Source organism: Choloepus didactylus, chromosome 16 (assembly GCF_015220235.1).
Source record: "Choloepus didactylus isolate mChoDid1 chromosome 16, mChoDid1.pri, whole genome shotgun sequence".
Taxonomy (NCBI): domain Eukaryota; kingdom Metazoa; phylum Chordata; class Mammalia; order Pilosa; family Megalonychidae; genus Choloepus; species Choloepus didactylus.
Genome location: NC_051322.1, coordinates 33,914,438 through 33,935,590, shown reverse-complemented (window position 1 = coordinate 33,935,590; position 21,153 = coordinate 33,914,438). Strand labels below are relative to the sequence as shown.

Here is a 21,153-nt window from a genome sequence, read left to right as displayed (position 1 = left end):
ATCTCTTACCCTTCTCCTGTACTTGGTTACTTCTTCCCCATTTCCGCCAAGAAATCCTTCCTTGTGTCCCACCCAATTCCTGCCTGCTTTCACCTAAGTTTTGGTTTTGAAGGTGTTTCCTCTGTTCTGCAGAAATGCCCAGAATTCTCTGGGCTCTCAGCCTCCGGGGGGTCCCAGTGGGGCCCTGGGCTGGTGGGAGTCATGAATCCAGAAGCCAAGGGGCGGGTCCCCGGCGAAGTCAGCAGGCCCTGCTCCTCCAGGGAGGGTGGCAAGACTCGCCATGCCACTGAGCCACCTCTTGGTGAGCTCTAGATCTCAGCAAGGAGACCAAGGGCTCTGAGAAGTCATGGAAGGAGGTGGCCCTCCTGTAGGGCTGGGCTAGGCTCAAGCATCCCCTTAGCTCTGTTCCCTAACCAGTAGCACATAAGCCAGTGGCTGTTCACATGGTGAGCTTCTAGAAACACCAGATAAATAGAAGGACAAGGCAGGGTGGGAGGTGGGGGGTGAGGTGTCTCAGTGGAAGAGAGATTCCAACAAGTTCTGGAAGGAGGAGGGGGACAAGGCACACAGCCCAGAGGACTTACAGGTGATCTGTGTGGAAAATCTGAAGGCGGGGCAGGGTGCATGGTGCTGAAAATGAGCCTCAATTGTGGGTGTGTATCCAGAATCATCAAGCCCACCTCCACAGCAGTCAAGTATTTAATATCCAGCAGCAGGAGAAGAGGAATGGGATCAGGCTATTAGTTCCTCTCTAGACCATTTATCATCCCAGTGAAAAAATCTGGGTCTTCTAACAGCAAAAGGGCCAGCAGCATCTTGCATAACTACCTCAAGTAATGTCCGCCAGTCGACTCCCCTGTTCTCAGACACAAACTCCCACCAGATTTGTAACTGACATAACTTTTAAGATGACTAGATAATAAAGGATCACTTGGCCAACCAGAAAGTTGTACAACATCATCAGATAAAACGACCACAGAAAAAACTATTGGAGGAATAAAATAGAACTTAAAAAACATTCTACTTGGTGTCCCCAGAGATACTTAAGAAGACCTGACAACCTTAAAATAAGAATAGACTGCTTGGAGAACAGAGAAAGAGATCTTGGGGTGGGAAAGAGCTCATTAGATGGGCTGGAAGAAAAAGTCAAGGAATTTTCACAGAAAGTAGAAGTAAAGACCAAAGAGACAGAAAACATGAGATTAAAAGAAATGAGCACTAAAGGAGCAATCCAGAATATACAACTCTTAGATGTTCTAGAAAGAGGAAATAGAGAAAAAAATGGAGAGGAGGAAATAAACAGATATCCAAGAGGAAGTTCAAGAGTGGGACTTGAGTCCCACAGGAGAGAGCCCAGCAGGTGTCCATCTCGAGGCACACCATCCAGACATTTCAGAATTGTCATGATCTGAAAAGATTCCATAGAGAAAAACCAGGTCAGCTCCAAAGGAACAAATGGAATCACACTTCTCACACAGCCCTGGATGCTAGAAGATGGTGGAGAAGGTCTTCTACACTGTGCCAGTTTGAAGGTATTATGTCCCCCAGAAAAAGCCATATACTTTGATGCAATCTTGTGGGGCAGACATTTTAGTGCTGATTAGATTGGAATCCTTTGAGTATTTCCATGGAGATGTGACCCACCCAACTATAAGTGATAACTCTGATGAGATAATTTCCATGGAGGCATGGCCCCACCCATTCAGGGTGGGTCTTGATTACTGGAGCACTATATAAGCTCAGACAGAAGGAGTGAGCTTGCCACAGCCAAGAGGGACACTCTGAAGAACGCCCAGAAGCTGAGAGAGGAACTACAGTTTGAAGATTGCTCTTGAAAGCGGACTCTTGATCTGGAGAAGCTGAGAGAGGACAGGTATCCCAAGTGCAACTAGCAGTGGCATTTTTGAGGAACTGCAGCCTACAGAGGAACGTCCTGGGAGAAAGCCATTTTGAGACCAGAACTTTGGAGCAGACGCAGCCACGTGCCTTCCCGGCTAGAGGTTTTCTGGACACCATTGACCATCCTCCAGCGAAGGTACCCGATTGCTGATGTGTTACGTTTGACACTTTATGGCCTTAAGACTGTAACTGTGTAACCAAATAAACCCCCTTTTATAAAAGCCAATCCATCTCTGGTGTTTTGCATTCCAGCAGCATTAGCAAACTAGAACATACACTCTGAGGGAAAATGTTTTTTCAACCTAAAATACTCTCCCCACCAAACCAACAATCCAGTATAAGGGAAGAATTAAGTCAATTTAAATAAAGAACGGCTCAAATCTTACTTCCCACCCATCATTTCTTAGGAGTTTATTGAAGGATTTTGGAAACAAAATGAGGAGTAAACCAAGAAAGAAGAAGCGATAGGTTCAAGGCCAAGGCAAACCCAACCTAAAAAGGCTGGGAAAGGAAGTCCTAGGACAACAGCCTGTCTAAAGAAAAGAAAAAGCCCTGTCAAAGAAAGCTTCCTGTCTAAACTGGAGCAAGAGGATGGAGGGCCATGGGAAACCCAAAGGAACGCCTGATGCTAGAGAGACAGGGAAAAAATAGGACATGACAGAGACAAGGAGTTCAGTGGGGGAAAGAGTAACTTGGAGCTCTGAGAAAGGGAGAAAAAAACACAAAACTGTGCACGAAAGGAGATGGAGGCAGAGTGCCCTCCTAGCCTTACTGAGAACAATATCTTCATCACCCAATAATGGAAGCACTATTTGCTGACCTTTACATTTTAGAGTCAACCTATAGAGAAAGCCCAAAGAGTTGTTATGGTTACAAACAGATGATGCAAATGTTTGGACTTGACCTTTTAAAAGTAAACTCATGGATGACTGAAGCCAAGTCTGGAGGAAGAAACTGAAAAGTAGAGGTACAAAAGACAGGGTCAAGGGACACTGCCTATGTGTGGTAGAATAAGAAATACAGTTACTTAGATGATCCATTGATAGAAGAACTAAAAACAGCAATATCCCTCCACTGAGGAAATGTGGGGAGGAGGTTGAGAGTGGTGTAAGAAAGCTGAAACCTCACCCACCGTGGCACGACATCAGTAAGTACTGGGTAAAGGTGATAAGTCAAGAAGTAGCGGGATCCACATAGTATTGAGAGATATGGAGGTAATTACCAGAAGAAACAGTCAAGAGTTAAAAAGAGCTGGGCTGGGTTGGGAAGGCATGGGGCAGAAGCTGTTGCTTTTTGTGAAATGCTTTCGAGTACTGCTTGATTTTTCTGGCCATGTGCGAGCTCTGGTGATGATAGTGAGATGACAATGGTTTCTCGCTTGCTCACTAGCTCCCCGCTTCTTTCTCCCCCTTTTCATCCATGGCCTCCTCTGTTTTCACCCAGGTCTCACCCACTTCCTCCATCCACCCATTTCTTTAACAACCATGTCCTGAGTGTACTCCATGCCCCAAAGGGACCCCTGGCCTGGCAGGGGAGGCAGGCTCCTTGTCCCAGTGCTTGGCTGGGTGTGGGGTTTGCAGACCCAGAAAGATGGGGAAGGGGCAGTAGGAGAGGTGGGCAGGGGGAGCTCTTAGGCATGCCCCCCCCTCATCTGGGTATGGGCACAGGCAGCAACTGGTTTAAAAATAAAGAAGGCTCTAGAATGACTAAAATCAGGTGCACGTAATTTTAACCAGGATTAGCAACAATGTGTTTTCATGTGTCTGACATTGTCAGGGAACAAGGCATTCTCCATGTGGGAATTTTCCGGCTGACTGATTTTTACCGTGGATTTGAACAATTTTGGATCAAAAAAATCATTCCCAGATGAATCACACACCTCCCTGTCTCCTCAGACAGAACACCAGCTGACATTCAGGGAGCCTTAAGAAATTTGGGGTGCCTCTGCCAGCCCCCTCAATTCACAGATGGGGATTTAACCTTTTCCCAAAGACTCAGCTTCTTGGCAGTGGGTATCATTTTGCAGGGCTGGAAACAGCAGGGCCATGGGCCCCCAGGCAGGTGGGAACCACGGGGATCAGAGGCTGGCATGGGGGGCTCTCCCATTTCAGCCCTGGAGGACCCGGCAGAGCCTGGGGGGCAGGAGAACTCAGAAAAGGGGACGCTGACCCCAGGCTCACCTGCAGATGCCCCGTGAGCAGCCCCAGGAGCCACACCCCCGCCCCCCCTCAGAGCCCCAGTACTGCCAGGGCCTAGAGCTCAGGGGCTTGGGACCTCGGAGACAGCAATGCCACAGAGGGGACCAGGCAATGCAGTGTGGGCCAGGCCCAGCCAGGCCAGAGGCCACCGCTGAGATGGCTGCTCAGCCCTGGGGTCCAGCCGGAAGAGACTGGAGAGGAGAACTAAAGCCACACCAGGAGCGGCCCAAACACCACCACCATGAAAGTACGTGACAAGGGCCAAAGGGTGGCACAGACCGAGGGGAGCTATACGGCTCCCATCACACCCACGAAGCTGGTGTGTGGGCCGGAAACAAGCGGCCCAGGCGATTTCTAATTTGCTCCCTAAACGGAAGGGAACTGACACCAATATACAGAAAACACAAGGGTAGAGGGATGGGGGGGTAGCAGGAAGGGTGACCAGTTCACGGCTTCGAGCCTCCCGGGGCTCCTCAGGGCTTCCTGCCCAGACCTTGAAGCAACCATGCGGAGACGGTCCATGTTACAAAATTCTAAAAAAAAATCATTTACCCTTTGAAATATCTAAGGCATGCTCTTAACAAGAACGCCCAGTAAAAGAAAACATTTAAAGACCTAAACTTTCTGAATTCTGTAAAAAAGCTAAAGGCTCTTTGCTTATGGGCTTAGGAATTTGGCTCTTAGCTGAGGTCTGGGTGGCCCTCTGGCAGCTAAATCAGAACTCAGCAGCTGAATGTTTCAAAACACCACTTAAAACTCCTCCTGCGAGTTCCCACTACCCACGGATGCAGATAAAATCCAAATCCCGGTCTGCAAGGTCCCACCAACTGCCCCCAGCCTGGCCCCCTAGCAACATGGCTGCCCGTCCTCCCTCTCCCGCTGGCACTCGGGCTGCCTGACGCCGCGGCAGCTCCGGGCACAGCGCCTTTGTGCAGACTGTTCTCTCTGTTCGGAATCCTGCTGGTCTGGTTAACTCCCATCAGTGTTCAGACCCCAGCCTCCCCCCACCCCCAGCCTAGGTCCAGTTCTCTGACATCCCTTGGCTCCTCAGGGTGCTTTGCTCTTCATGTCTGACTGCCACTGGGCTGTGAGCTCCATGAGGGCAGGGCCACGGCACTCAGCGGCACTGCAGGGTGGGGTGGGGACAGCTGCCTCACACAGTTACCGCTAGAGAGGGCACCACAGGGACCAGAGGCAGCGCAGCTAACCCCAGCTGGGCACGTGGTCTCATCCTTGGTGCTTTCCAGAAGCTGCTATGTTTATGACAGTGCAGAAAAGCTGCTGCTGCTGGTTCCAGAAAGGAAAGAAAGGAGTGGGGTGGGAAGGGAGGGAGGGACATTAACATCAGCCCTTGCTGGGCTATCCCCTTCCACGGACATTACTTCAGCTAGTCTTTACAGCAACCGTTAAAAGGTAGGTCACAGAGTCGCCATTTTTATAGGTAAAGAAAAGTTCAGAGAGGTTAAGTGACTTGTATGAAGATGCAGGGATGGCAAGGCCTGGAGTCGGCTTTCCATCCCAGGTCGGCCTGGCCCCACGTCCATGCTCTTTCCATCACCCACTCCCTGGACACCAGGCCAAGCAGCGGAAGGAGCGGTGGCCTCTGCTGGGCCACGGGTAGCAGTTGCTGCGGTTGTGTCAAGAAGCCGTGAATTCATACATACACCCAACACTGCCTGAGTTGGGATAAACTGTATTTCTTCCACATCCAAATAAATTTTCAAATAAATGTCGATCCTGTCCTGACTAACGCGACACAGATTCCTCTAAGTGGGTATACTGGAGCCATGGCAGTCACACCAGGGAGGGAAAGCTGGGGTCAGCACGGACACGACAAAATGTTGAGCACTGAATGTGCTTTTCCTCCCTTAGGATGTAAAAGAACCATGGGTGACATGCTGTTGAGTGGGCTTGGAAAGGCGCAGTTCCTTTTACCATTTGTGTTGAAAACTCTTTAAAGAATATCTTTATATAAGCTTGTTTATGGATAGATTCTGGAAGGGCACACTCCATTGATTGCTGCTGTGGCTGTGAGAAGATTTTTTATTGTATATCCTTTTGCACCACTTGAATTTTGTATCATTTAAATAACAAAAACCCAAAACATTTTTAATGAAAATAAAATTTTGAAAGGCTGTATCAAGACGGCAATGCTCGACCCTACAGCACAAGCTACAGAGTTTCAGGTAAGACGCCCCTGTGCCCTCCTCTATTTCTACAAGAGGAAACCAAGTACGATAATAAGGGGAAGGTCACTGAGACGGGGACTGAACACTGAGCCACCAGAGGTGCCCTTGCGGACCTGGCCTTTTCCATAGAACAGCCCAGTCAGCACCACAGCCCAGCCTTCCAGGGCTTTCTGAATGCCACGGGCCCGGCATTCACACGGTGTTTCCTGTTTCCTTCCGCCCTTGCCCGCTCCTGTCCCCCTGGCCCTGCCCCACCTCCTGTGCATTGTGCACCCACCACCCTGCCTGCAGGCCCATCCGGCCACACTCACATGGACAGCACCTTCACTTCCAGGATTTCGTGCCTCAGCTCCAGGCATCTTGTGGAATTATATTCAAAAGGTCCCTCGTAAAATTCAAAGTACCTGGAAACCAACAGGGACAGAGATTAGGCCCGCAGAAGACTGGTGTGGGGGCTCCAGGCTGGACCACTGTGGGCTGGATTACTCACAGCACCCTACTGCCCCTGGGAGGATAAGCATTTACAGCAAATACTGAAATTCAGAAGCAGAATTGGTTTCAAGTTTGTGGCTGAAAAAGCGAGAAGGAGGGGGCAGATGTTCTGGGCACCTGTTGTCTCTTCCCTGTGATCAGAGAAATCAGTCATTTCAGGAGGCAGCACTGGGAGGCTGGGGCAGTTTGACTTCAGTTCATCAGCCCATCCTGCCCTTCCCTGCCCAATTCTCCTTCCTCCTCCTCTTGGGAAAGCATCATACAAGGACAGCCACAAGCGGAGCTGAGCTTTCTCTGCATGTTCTACTTTATAAAGCATTGCCTTTCTATTAGCTCACTTGATCTTTCTCACACTGTGATGGAGATGAGGTTGAAGTTTCTTTTTCCCCATTTGACAGATGAGAAAACTGAGGCTAAGCAGACCCAGTTCCAGGTCACACTGTGGTGCAGGGCAAGGCCAGGCCTTGGTCTAGATCTGAGGGCAGAGGAGTCCAAGCCCTTCCCAGCATCAGCTGGCTTCAGGCATGCCACAGTCCCCTCAGGACACAGCTCGCTCTCTGGGTCCCTTCCACCAGCTTCATACAGTACAATAATGAGAGTTTCACCCAGAGCTTACTGGGCCCTTACCATGTGATGGGCCCAACACTTGACGTGGCTGGACTGACTTTTAATCTTTATAGCTAGGCTAGGAGGAAAGTGGTCACCATAAGCATCCGCAGCAGGTTCACACACACCTATATAGCTGGTAGGCAGCAACACTAGGATGTGAATCTGTGCACTGACTAGTCTGCCATCGCTCACTCAGCTGGTGTCCCCTAGAAAGGGATCTCTGGCTTCCCACAGCTTCCCACAGCCACTGGGCAAGGAGTCACCTTCAAAGACTCCCCTCATCATACCTGCCAGTTCATAGCAGCCCAAAGCAGGTAGAGCATCCTCCTGGCTGGGGAGAGGGGGGGAGGTGTTCCCACTGAGATGACAGGAGTTCCTTCTGAGCTCCCTAAGGACAGATACAATGGCTCAGCCACTGGGGCATGGTGGGGTGTCCCAAAGGAGAGGATAGATGATCCCTCGCCTGCCTGGCCTCTCTCTTCCTAGAGGTTGTTCAGAAGAAGCCATGGCTGAGCTCTCTGACTGGGCCAGATTAAGCTGGGAGGATTGGGTCCTATTACAGCCTCAACCCCACAGAAACAAGCCCCCTGCACAGTCAAGTCACACTAAACTTGGGGTGAATGGCCTTGTGACAGCCAGCCCTGGAGAATCAGAAGTTGGGGAGCCACGGGGCTACTGCTGGGCTCTGCAAGCCATTGTGAATGATTTAAAAGGGTCATCTCTTGAGCATTTGCCAGAAACCTTCCCAACACAAGACCACAGCTATCTCATATGAACACTTACATGCATAACTTACGTACACAAACTTCTGTACATGCTGCTTTAGAAATATTAAAACATTTACCCAATAAATTGACTCCTATTTACAAAATAAATTGGCTCCATGTTTTCATGTCATAAAAGAATTTAAAAAGAGCTAAAAAAGAACTAGGTAGCCAGGACCCCAAATATCACTCACCTTTTTCTGTTTCCCTTGGGTTTTGGAACTCCCTTCTCTATCTTTCTCACCCAGCAAACTCACAGTGTTCCTTCAGTACCCAATTCAAACAGGAAATAAACTGGTGGTTGTCTAGGGGGTGGAGGGAGAGTTTGGGGAGAAATGGAGAGTGACTGCTAATGGGTATAGGATTACTTTTTGTAGTAATCAAAATATTCTAAGATTGATTGCAGTGTACAATGCTGTGAATATACTAGACAACCCGCTGAATTGCACACTTGAAATGGTTGAATCACATGGTGTGTGAATTATGTCTCAAAGAGTTTATTTTAAAAAGAGAGGTAGAAGGTGGATACTGTGGATAGAGGCACCCAACACCTGTTGCAATACCCCTCTGGAATGCCTTCTGTACTAGAGGGGCAAGCAAGCTAAAACTACCTTTCCCAGACTCCCCTGCAGCTGGGGTTGTAGATGTGATTTAGGTTCAACCCATCAGAAGCATGGGCATGAGATCTGGACTGGGAACCATGTTGCATGAGAAGAGTGGCAAGGCTCATGGCATCCCTCTGCAGGCGCAGGAGGTGGTGGAGGTGGCATGGCTCTCGGAGAATGTGGCAGCAGCTTCCTGATTACATCAGAGGCAGCAGCTTTCTCAACGACCACATTTCACCATGCACTTTGAGGAGGCTTTCCTAGAAGCTCAGCCTGAAGTCTTTCTTCAGTCTTTCCAATGATTCTGTGATTCTGTGAGCTAGTTATAACCTGAATAAGTCACTTTCTGCTTTAATTAGCTAAAATGAATTTGTTATCTGCAACTAAGAATCAGGCCCAATATAAGGGCCAGCCTTGGACCACACAAAAAGTCCAGGACCTTGGCTGTAACTCATGCAGTTTACCAGTCACATAGCAGTGAGGTCTGGTGTCTTCTCACAAAGATCACCCTTGGCAACCAGAGGAATCCTCTGGGTTACCTGAAGCCATGTTCCCAGGCTGCTACTAAGAAAAGCTCCAGATTCAAATGATGCAGGAGATAATTAGGAGGGGACTTATCCTAGAGTTCTCAAGGACTCAAGACTGGCAATCATGTCTCAGATTTGCGTCTAAATGATGTGTATGACTTTGGGCAAATCATTTCTCCTCTCTGGACCTCATTCTTTTCCTCCTTAAAACGAGCTGTTTGTGATGTAGCTACTGTGGAAATCAGTTTGGTGATTCTTCAGAAAGTTGACATAGAATGACCATATGACCCAAAATCCCACTTCTTTCAAAAGAATTGAAAGCAAGGACTTGAACAGGTATTTGCACAGCAATGTTCATAGTGGCATTATTCACAATAGCCGAAAGGTAGAAGCAACCCAAGTGTCCATCGACAGATGAACGGATAAACAAAATGTGGTAAATACATACATTGGAACATTATTCATCCATAAAAGGAATGAAGTTCTGATTATGCTTCAACATGAATGAAACTTGAAGACATCATGCTGAGTAAAATAACCCAGACATGAAAAGATAAATATTTTTTTGATCTCACTTACATGAAATACCTAGAATAAGTAAATTCATACAGATGGAGAGTAGATTACAGATTACCAGGGGCTGGAGAATAAGGAGAATGGGGAGTTATTGCTTAATGGGTGCAGAGTTTCTGGTTGAGGTGATGAAATGTTTTGGGGAAGTGGATGTTGGTGATGGTAGCACAACATTGTGACAGTTATTAATATCACTGAGTAGTATACCTGAAAGTGATTAATATAAGAAATCTTGAATTGTATATACATCACTACAGAAAACTTAAAAAAAAAAAAAAAAAGCAAAGCTAAATAACAAAAACAAAAAATCATCGAGCGTTTGAATGAGGTGGTTTTGTCACTAAAATACAGAAATACAGGTCCCTCGGTGTTTCCTATTCACTCACAAAGCCAGAGCAAAACAAGAACTTGTTGATCCACAACAAACAAGAGGAAGAAATGCTCAAAGGAAATTAAAACCAAGCAGCAACTCCCTTTTGATCCACCAGCCCCTCACTTCCTCCACAAAGCCGCCCCTGCCTTGCCTCCTCCAGTCCCCACCCAGCCCCCCTTGGTCCTGAATTCCCATCATCTCTTAGCTCCTGGACCGGGCATTATAACGACCCCAAAGGATCCTAAGTCGAGTGTTTGGTGGCTGTCAGATGGCAAAGCTTTTGGAACTGGGTTCATGTCCCTCCTCTGCTCCTCAGGAGCCCACTTGGGCCTGTCACTTTTCTGAGCCTCCATTCCCTCATCTGTAAAATAAGCATTAAAAAAAAAAAAAATGCAGTACCTGTGTGACAGGGTTGAGATAAGAGATTGATGAGAATGTCTGGGAAGCACGAGCACAGTGCCCAGCACACAGGACATGTCCATTCCCCAACCTCCACCTCCTTCCTGCCACTAAAGAGCAACTGACACCAGTGGATGCCCCGGGGTGGGGGGTGGCCAGGAAGCCAGAGACTTGCTTACAGCCCCTCAGCTGGGTGACAGCAGAGCTGAGTCAGGGATGCATAACTCAGGAAGTTTTTCCACCATCTGGATTGACTGGCATCCTCCTCTGCTGCTATCAGTGAACCTCTCCCCTGCCACCCTACAGAGAAGGCCAAGTTCTGCTGGGACGAAGGGATGTCCTTGACCACCGCAGCTCTGTGGCAGATTCCACATGGTACCTGCTCCATGCCTGGATCTAAAACCCTAGTTTTCCCATCTGGGAAATGAGCTAAGAGCCCTTGCTTCCCTCTCCATCCTACCTGGGTAGTACTTTGGGGGACTATATTACTCCATCACGGCCTCTAAAAATGGTGGACGAGGAAATAAGATTATGAGAAACACTGCCATGCAGGGCCACCCCTGGATTCTGCTTCTGGCAGGACATTAAGGACTGAGTTCTGGAGGAAGCCACAGAAATCCCTCTTGGGTCTGGACACAGACATCAATAATGATGCTTTAATTTTTTGTGTAATGAAAAGGGAAGATACTCACATAACATTGCATGAAAAAACACAAGTTACAAAACTGTATGAGCTCCAAAAAAAGCAAAAACTGGGAAAAGGGAAAAATTGTAACAAAATATTAATAATGGGTTTCCCTGGGTGATAGGATTGTGAGTGATTTTTTAAAAACTTTTCTGTATTTGTATATGTTTTCTGTAATGTGGATATGATGCCTTTATTTTTGGAAACCACTAATAAATGCCCTTTACTTTAGGTCAGGGCCCACCCTCCAAATACCGCAAGCCTCCCCCTAACCTGCTAGAAGCTTGAGACAAACCATTTCTCCAGCCTCAAATTCCCAAGGTGAGTCACTATCTCTTCTTTCAGTTCTGGAAAGACTATCTCTACCCAGCTCAGAGGGGAGGAGGGGACCCTGCACCACATTCAGGTGCCCTTGCAGGTATAAATAGTCCCAGCCTAGCTCCTCTCAGATGCCCCTCAGCTTCCAGCTGGTGCCAGGCTGTGTCCGTCCTGCCCCCTTTGTCTCTGAGTCCTCAGGGATTGTAATCAGCTTTGCAGGCTGAGGAGGCTTCATTTCAGCAGGCCCAGGGGCTGCTGGCCCACAGAGAGCCTGGCTATATAACTCCGACCAGCCTTTCCCGGCAGTGCCTGCCTCACAGAGGGCTTCTGTGCTGGCCTGGTCCCCTTTCCAGAGATTCTCCAGGGCCACGGAGTCTGCCACAGTCCCGTGGACCCCCGCAACCATGGGCTCGCACGAGATGAAGCTCATGCCTTCGACCTTCTATCTAACCCACTTCTCTGCTCTCCAGATACCACTGGTGTTCAAAACACCAGAGTCCAGGGAGTCCCCATGGCATGCAAGAGCACGCCTGCTAGGCCTCCACTAGCCATGGGTGTCAGGGAAGCTGGTCCGGCTGAGTCTCAGGGAACCACAGGAGCTGATATTGATTCCATACTGGACAGAAACACCACTATCCTAGATGCATAATTTGCAAATTAGAAAAACATATCTCTTCCTCCAGATAAATTAAGTCACATGCCAGGTGTGCCAGTTTGGATGTATTATGTCCCCCAAAACACCACATAATTCATGGCAATCTTGTGGGGGCCGATGTATTAGTGTTGATTAGGTTGGAATCCGTGGATTAGGTTGTTTCCATAGAGATGTGACCCACCCAACTGTGGGTAATACCTTCAGGGGGATTATTTCCATGGAGGTGTGGCCCCACCTATTCAGTGTGGGTTTTAATTAAATCACTGAAGTCCTATAAGAGCTCACAGACAGAAGGAGCTTGCTACTGGCACCAAGAGAGACATTTTGGAGATGGCCATTGAAAGCAGAATTTTGCTGACACTTTGCTCCAGAGAAGTTAAGAGAGAACAAAATGCCCCAAGAGCAACATTATGAAGAATGTACAGGAGCTAAGTGAGGAGCTGGAACACAACCTGGGATCAGCAGATGCCAGCCACATGCCTTCCCAGCTAACAGGTTTTCCAGATGCCATTGGCCTTCCTTTGGTGAAGGTATACTTGTGTTGATGCCTTAATTTGGACATTTTCATGGCATCAGACTGTAAATTTGTAACCAAATAAACCTCCTTTATAAAAGCCCATCCATTTCTGGTATTTTGCATAATGGCATCATTAGCAAACTAGAACACCAGGCTTGTCAGGTTGGAGTGAGCTGGATTTCAAAAACTGCACTTGCCCCCTGGGCTGAGTGTCTTTGTGCAGTGCCCACCCTGCACAACTGTACATGGCAACCCTGATACTTTGTCTCATTTACTCCTTTCAACACCTCATGAGGCATTTTATTCCCAATACTCAGGCAAGAGGAAAAGTAACTTGTCTAAGGTCATTCAGCCAGTAAATGTGGCCGGAGAAAATGAACCTCAGTCTCTAAGCCCAGAACCTAGGCTCTTAATCATTCGGTGCTCTCCCTCTCCCTGCCTCTGACAAGCCATGGTTTTCTGGGGGTTTTTTCAGGAAGCAGCACCCCTGTCCCCAGCACACACGCACACACACACACACACACACACAATCCCAAGGGTGACAGTCCTTCAGTGAGCTCAGTGCTATTTCTAGAGCCAGAACAGCTGCCATCTCGAGATATCACATCACCCATCAGAGCAAATGCACAGAAATCAGAGTCGGAAAATTGCAGCCTGACAATTCAAAGGGACTCGAGTGTCTTCCAAAAGAGGTAAACAGAGAAAGGCAAGAAGGGCTCTGCTGTTCACAGCTGCCAGGGGAAGATGCTGCCAAGGTAATGGAGAGACCTGGCTCTGTGGCCTTGGCCTTCCCTCACCCTCTCTGGATCCCAGCTTCCTCACCTGGCCACAGGACTCACCAGAACTCACTGAGATATCAGAATTGAAAGCTGAAAAGCCTGATGTTCTGAATGCAACCCCTGATGGTCCTGGGGCCAATCTGCTCCACGCGTGAGCCTCACTCCCACCCTGCAGTGTCATTCTGGAGGTGGCAGAGGCAGTGTTGGGGCAAGGCCTGCTGCTGAGGGTCACGCCTCCTTCCTCCAACCAGCAGGTGTGCAGGCCCCAATCCAGTGGCTAGTACACTCCCTGGAGGAGTGCATATGCAGTGGCCCCAGTTTCAGAGCCAGACCTGGGAGCCCTGAACAGCTTCCCGACGTAAAATTCAGTTCAGCAGCCTGGGGCGCCTCAGTGGGTCTAAGACGGCCCTGGTTGGCCCTCCACACTTGCTCTGTCAATACCCCTCTGTGCCAGTTTGAATGTATTAGGTCCTCCAAAACGCCATTATCTTTGATGCAATCTTGTGGGGGCAGACACATTAGTGCTGATTAGATTGTAATTCTTTGATTGATTGTTTCCATGGAGATGCACCCCACCCAAATGTAGGTGATAACTCTGATTAGATAATTTCCATGGAATTGTGGCCCTGTCCCTTCAGTGTGGGCCTTGATTAGTTTACTAGAGCACTATATAAGCTCAGACAGAAGGAGCCAGCTTGCTACAGCCAAGAGGGACACTTTGAAGAATGCAAAGAAGCTGAGAGAGGAGCTGCAGCTTACAGAGACATTTTGGAGATGACCTTTGAAAGCAGACTTTTGCTCCAGAGAAGTTAAGAGAGGACAAATGCCCCAAGAGCAACTAAGAGTGACATTTTTGAGGAGCTGCAGCCTAGAGAGGAATGTCCTGGGAGAAAGCCATTTTGAAACCAGAACTCTGGAGCAGATGCTAGCCATGTGCCTTCCCAGCCAGCAGGTTTTCTGGATGCCACTGGCCATCCTCCAGTGAAGGTACCCGACTGTTGACACTTCATCTTGGACAGTCTATGGCCTTAAGACTGTAACTGTGTAACCAAATAAACCTCCTTTATAAAAGCTGGTCCATTTCTGGTATTTTGCATCCCACCACCATTAGCAAACCGGAACACCCTCCTAGTAGGTTTCAATCACCCCAGTGCCCAAACGAAGAGCTGCATCCTAGCTGCCTCCTCCAACTTCATCTCCTACCAAATCTCACTGCTTCTACTTCCTCAGCAGCCCTCTATGCCATCCCAGTGCCAGGGGCACAATTCAGTCCTCTGTTTGCCCATGGATTAGTCAGGCTGGGAAACGGGAGGGCACCCGGAAGGGTGTGGGAGGTCAGGGAAGGACTTTCTGAGGAAGGGATGTTTGAGCAAAGACCTGAAGAGAAGGATGGAGAAACGGGCAGATGTGTGGGGAGAGCTTTCCAGAGAGGGAGCAGCAAGTAATACAAAGGCTCTGAGGAACGAAAGAGCTGGCGAGCTGGAGGGACAGCCAGGAGGCCAGTGCGGCTGCAGCAGAGGAGGGGATGGGAAGTGAGAGGAGATGGGGTCAGAGAGGCAAGCCGCACCAGCCAAGTGGGGTCAGTGGATCACCAAGGGTGATGGGAACAGCAGAGCAGTTAAGCTGGGAAATAACATGATCTCATTTAAAAATTCACTCTGGCTGCTGTGTGGAAAACAGACTAAAGGGAGAGAGAGGAAACAGGGAGAGAGGAGACTTTTGCAGCATGAGAAGACGGCGGTTTGGAACACATGGTAGCAAAGGAGATGGAGAGAAGGAGGCAGACCTAAGAAATAGTTTAGAGGACAGAACCAACAGGACATGCTGACAGCCAAGATTTAGAAAGTGAAAGAGAGAAAAAAAATCAATGGCAACTCCTGGGTTTTTAGCTTGAACCACTAGTTGGGCCATGGATCCATTTAAGGAGGTGGGAGATGGGAGATAAGCAGAACTTGGGTATGAATCTGAAGGTTCTTGGGCCGTGTTAAGCTTACTATGACTCATCGGAGAGGAGATGTCAGGTAGGTAGTCGGATACGCACAGCTGAAGTCCAGTGCAGCAGTCAGGACTAGAGACAGATACACCTTCTAGAGTCAAGGAGCAAAGAGCAGAGGAGAGCCCAGACGAGTGTGCAGAGGAGAGAAGAGGCACTGACGAGTCTGCGGCCAGCTCCAACCTCCAGATGCTGCATGGAGGAGAAGGAGCCAGCAAAGAAGACTGAGGCCGGAGGAAAACCAGAGGGCGCAGGGACCAGGAAACCGAGGGAAGAGTGCTTCCAGGGCAGAAGGGTCGAATCGATCCAGAGCTAGTGAGAGGTCAAGGAGGAGGAGCACAGAGAGGGCACCTTTGGTCCAGCAACTAGGAGACATGCATGACCTTGACAAGGGCGGAATTGGGCATGGGGAGGCCAGAGCCCCACTGGTCCGGCTTGAGGTGAGAGCAGAAATGGGAGAAGGTGGAGACGGTGGCCAGAAAAGCCTTGAGGTGAAGGAGTGTGCCGAGTGTAAGACGTGATCCCCAGTGAGGCAGACAAAATGGAGTGGTCTCCACACGTGGAAAGGAACAGCCGGGGGAAGAAGCACCAGGCTTACCTGCTCTGTGAGGCTCCAGAAAGCAAGCCAAGGAGCCCCAGGTAATAGAAAGGGGAGGTTTATGCTCAACACGAGGAAGCAGTTTCTAACGAGGAGGCCCACGTGGTTGAAACCAGCCCTGTGACGCCTGGCAAGCCCCCCTCCCCTACTATCCCAGCAGGTTCTTTGTGGCCATCGATTAAAGGGGGTGCAGAGCTATGCCTGGCTACAGGGAATGGAGAACCGGAGCAGCCTCTCAGAGCCTCACCTGGCCAGTTTCCCCAGATCTGGTCTTCAAGTGACACGGCCCTCCCAGCCCAACCCAGACCTGTTCACTTTCCACTCTCAGTCGATTCCTCTCCTCAGTCTCACTCCTCCCTGTGGCCTTTACTAAATGACTTGTACAAAGTTCTTAAAGACAATGTAGAGGGCAGCGGGCACGGGAGCCGTCATAGGAAAGCGAGGAGAATGGGCGATGGTGGCTGAAGGGTGGAAGGGTGTCCTCGGGGAGCTGGCATGGGGTGGGGAGGGGAGAGACCCAGGCAGGAGCCTTCCCTCATCTGAGCCAGCTTCTCTCTCTACAGTGAGGGCAAGCACTACAAACCCAGGATAAGGCCGTGAATCAGGGGCTTTACCTGGGAGGTTCACTCGGAGGACCCCAACAGTGCCTGAGCAAGGCAGGAGGAAACCTTCATGCACCCCCCAGCACAGAAGAACCTGTGCTTTGGCAACCTAGAGCCGCTCACCTGAGGAGAGCCATCGGCAGCAGGCCGACTAGGGAGCACGCTTTGGATAACCTGAGTTGGGTCAATGACCACAATTTTACAGATGAGGAAACAGGCACAGAAAGGTTCATGTTAGCAATTATTTGCCCAGGATCCAAGTTCCGGGCTTCAAGACGCCAAAGGTCACAGGTCAGGGGAGCTCAGGAAGAGACATCACGAGTCATGATGCCCTCAGCCCCATTGTTGGCAGCATCATCATCTCCTGTCAGGCCTCTAAAGGCCCAAATCAGGTGCACAGTTGTGGGGGGGTGGGGGGAGCCATTTTTGTTTGTTTTGTTTTTCCAACACCCAGCCCCAAACAGCGTGCCAAACCTGACTCCAAATTCTTCCCAGGTAGATGGAACCCAAGCTTTTTTTTTGTCGTTTTTGGCAGAAGCAATTTAGCTTACACTAAGCCAGCCTGCAGGCCTCTGGGCAGGAATCCATACCCCTAGCTGCCCCGACCCTCCCCACTATCACCAGGTTTGAAATTCCACCAAGAAAAATTGCCCCTTATGTTAGCGTTGTCCCTAACCTAAGGACTCCTCTTTGAATTGCAGAATCCCCAGGAGCAGGAAGAACACAGCATTTTCCAGTGAGAACAATCAGGAAAGAACCAAGCCAGGAGAAGACACGGAAGATAGAAAATGGGAAAGGGCTGGAAGATCATATTGCCTGCAGGCAGCCCTGCAGCATGACAGCACCACGGGAGGGATCTGAACAGAGATTAGCTACTTAAATCAATAGTGGCCTTCCTCTCCCAGACTGTACCAGCAGAGCCAAGGGCAGGAGTCGAAGAGAGGGTTGGGAAAGGAAAGCCGAGGAGACCCACCCACCCCTGTTCATCTCTCCGCAACCCAGGATAGCCCCTCTGCCCCATACCTCCCATTCCCCCTGGGGCACCTGAACCACACTGCATAGGTGTGTCCCAGCATCACCACTCACCACCCAACTTTTCGGCGACTCGGTTTCCTCATCTGTAAAGTCAGGGTAATGACAGCACCCACCCGGAAGGTTGAAGATTAAATGAAATCTCACATGTAAATCGCCCAATGCACACTCAGAGCCACCAACGCTGGCTATGGGCCTCGGCGCTGAGATCAAGCCACGTGTCGCCCCTTCACGGGAACGTCTCTGACTTTTACGCTAAGCTCTTGGAGCCCTCGCCATCTGCACCGCACAATTTACCTAATTACACACTGTCTTGAAATAATTAGGGAACAATTCAATACAGCTTAAAAAATGCTAAGTTGCATTCAATCAAGTTCCTTGCAGCTCTAAAATACGACAATTCCACATCCCATGTTGTGCAAACATGTTGGACATTTAGGTGCACAGACCTCAGCCCAGAGTGCGGCTCTAGCCAGCCCCTCAACACTCCCTGGGCTTGGCCTTCTGTGGAGGTGGCTCTCTTGTGCCAGCAGTCTGGGGCTACACCTGCTTGGGATGTACTGTGCACCCCAACCTGGAAACCAGCAGCATAGGGAGGATGTGGTCCCAGCAGTCAGCAGCTTGGGTGGGAAAAGCCCTGGGCCAGCTCCATTCTAGAGCTCAGAGGAAAGTGTTCCTTGGGTTCCTTTCCACACCAACACTCACCTTCTCAGTGGAGGTTCAACATTGGGGTGGGGTCTGGAAGAAGTGGCCAAGGGGGCTGGCCAGCCAAGCCACTTGTGCGCTGCACCTGAAGCTAGAGGGCCCTGGGGATGCACTCACAGGCAGTCCAGCCCAGTTTTCCAGGATGGAAGCTCTTGAGGGTTTAGGAAACACCTGGGCTAACACGGAAGGGTTTATGCACATCTGCTAGAGAGTTCTCTGTGTACATAATGATAGAAAGAGTCCTCGGTGGAGACATATCTTATAGCAGGTAGAGTAAAAGGAGAGTAAAGTAGACTAGGGCAATCAGGGAAGGCTTCAAGGAGGTGGTGGAGTGGGGGGGGTGAAAACTGACAGAAGGACAAGGACTTGTGGACCCTGTTCCAGCTGGCAGAAGCTGAGTGAGGCCCTCTGCACTGTGGCTCCAGGCCAGGATGAGAGTTGGCTATGGCGACTGAGATAGCCTCTGCGGGACTCCTACCTCAGCTGCCCCAGCCCCTTTGACCGGAAGGGACGTCTCCCTGAGACGCCCTGAGGCAGTGGATGCAATGCTCCCCACCCTAGAGGACCGAGACTGCCAAGGGCACTACTGCCTCTCCTGCCCTCAGAGCGTCCCTGGGCAGACAGGCAGTTAGGCCAGGCCAGAGGCAACCAGGGAGGACAGCGCTCTCCCTCACCCCCACCCCATCCACCTTTCCCCAGAGCCTGATGCTCCATGGGGGTGTCTCTGATGGTTGCTTGCTCAGTTACTGCAGAAGTATATAATCTGTCTTCGGTGACCCCTTTCTACTTTTTATGTATGTCCCTGTTCATTCTCCCTTTTCCCAAAGCTCTCAGTCTTCCCTTCTACCTGCTCTTCTCAAGAGAAAATTCTCTGACAATTTCAAATTATGAATGAGTTTATGATTCCAAAGTATTTCCTCTTTCCGGGAATTAATTTTTCAAAGACAATCCAAGAAAAGACAAGATTTAATCCAAAGGAATAAATCTCTAATGGAGGATTCAGAGGCACCAAAATTGAACTTGACTATTCTTATTTTCCTGCTTAAGTCATTATTTTATTCAATTAACATTTATTGAGCACCTACTATATGGCAGGGGCAATACCAGGTGCTGTGTTCAAAGATGAAGAAACACAGTCACTGTCCAGGGGAGGAGACAGAAACAAAAACACATAATTTGAACACATGATGAGAACTGACTTCAAAGACCCTCCTACTTGTTCAAAGCACCACTTAAATAGAAGTATCTGCTGATGGAGAACTATTGCTCTCTGCTCGTTGAGGCAGTCGCCCTAAGGACAACACTCTGTGTTGTATGCCAATGTATATTTCATAATGCACACATTTCCAGTTCAGCCTGTCCTTCTTCCAGCTCCTCTCCCATGAGAAGATCTGACCACAGCCTGTATGAGTACTTTCTGGCCTGGATTTTCTTTGTGGTCCATTTTGGAATTTTCCGGACTGGTCATTTGTGCTCCTTCTCCTTGTGACTCCTGGTTGAGTATACAATTTATGAGTCATTTGCTCTTTCTCCCCCTCTTTATCCTCTGGTTATATTTGGTGCTTCCTGACTTTCCTCCAAATGCTGTTAATAATAAACGATACCAGGTTGCACCACTCTTCAACACATCACACAAATATAGATAGAAAAATATAGTGTGCGCTGAATTATTCAGTAGGTGAATAATACCACGAAGTGCATCACATATTCCAGGCTTGGAGAGTTGCTAATTGAGATGATGCCTTTTTGTTCTGCAGAGCATCTTCTGTGGCATCCTCTTAGGTTTTTCCCGAAACCCCACAAAACTGATGCCAGGAGTTGTCCAACCCATACAAAGAAGGGAGAAGCTGCTCATACACAAAGGTCAAAAGTCACCAACATAAGATTCAGTTCTAATTACTTTAGGGGACAACCAGAAATTGGGATTTGAAATTGGGATTGTCCCAGAAAATTTGGGAAGAGTGGCCATGCCAATCCTCCTGTGCCTCATGGGGAACCTGGTCCGGAGGCAGCTCTCCAGAAGCAAATCAAGTCAGCTGGTAATGACGTTGGGTAAAGGGCACCTTAACTCCAAAGCCAAACAGACAGAGGACGGGGGTGGGGTGGGGGGTGGGGGGGAGTGGTCTCTGACTCTAAGTGATCCCAGCTGCGAGGGGAGGTGAGGCTGGCCTGAGTCATCACGAGAAGGGGAGAGGAAGAGAAAATAAAGGAAAAGGAAGCTGAGAAAGGGAGAAGGAAAAAAGAACATGGAGGAGAGCAGAAGGAAATAGGGAAGGAGAAAAAGACACAGTCCAAGAAAGAGTAACTGCAAGAAAGGAGAAATAGGGATAGGTAGAGAAAACGAGGAAGAGATATAAGAAACAGAATTGTGGAAAGAGGGAGGAAAAACAAAAGATGCTAGAAGTAGATAAAGGTAGAAATAGAACCAACCAATGGTCTCAGCCACTGCCCAGGAACATCTGCAAAGTAACAGCTTCAGAGGCACCTGAAAAACATATTACTTCTCCTCTGTAGGGATGATTTGATGTTTTGGTATCAAAATTAATTGCAACAAAAACTCAGGCCTCTTACCCAGGGAAGAGGATCTGACAGTTAGTCCCACCCACCTTCCCCAAGAGCAGGTGCTAGGGCAGGGGGAGGG

The 21,153-nt window shown here is 49.2% G+C and overlaps 1 protein-coding gene across 2 annotated transcripts in view; it reads right to left on the bottom strand.

Annotated features, from left to right (window-relative positions):
• The window catches only part of ST8SIA5 (ST8 alpha-N-acetyl-neuraminide alpha-2,8-sialyltransferase 5), a 77,775-nt gene that overhangs the window by 16,082 nt on the left and 40,540 nt on the right, over positions 1 to 21,153 (bottom strand). For both annotated transcript variants that reach the window (XM_037805934.1, XM_037805935.1), the window contains one exon: positions 6,598 to 6,690. In XM_037805934.1, coding sequence (XP_037661862.1) covers positions 6,598 to 6,690 — 93 coding nt within the window. The remainder of the gene's footprint in view (positions 1 to 6,597; positions 6,691 to 21,153) is intronic.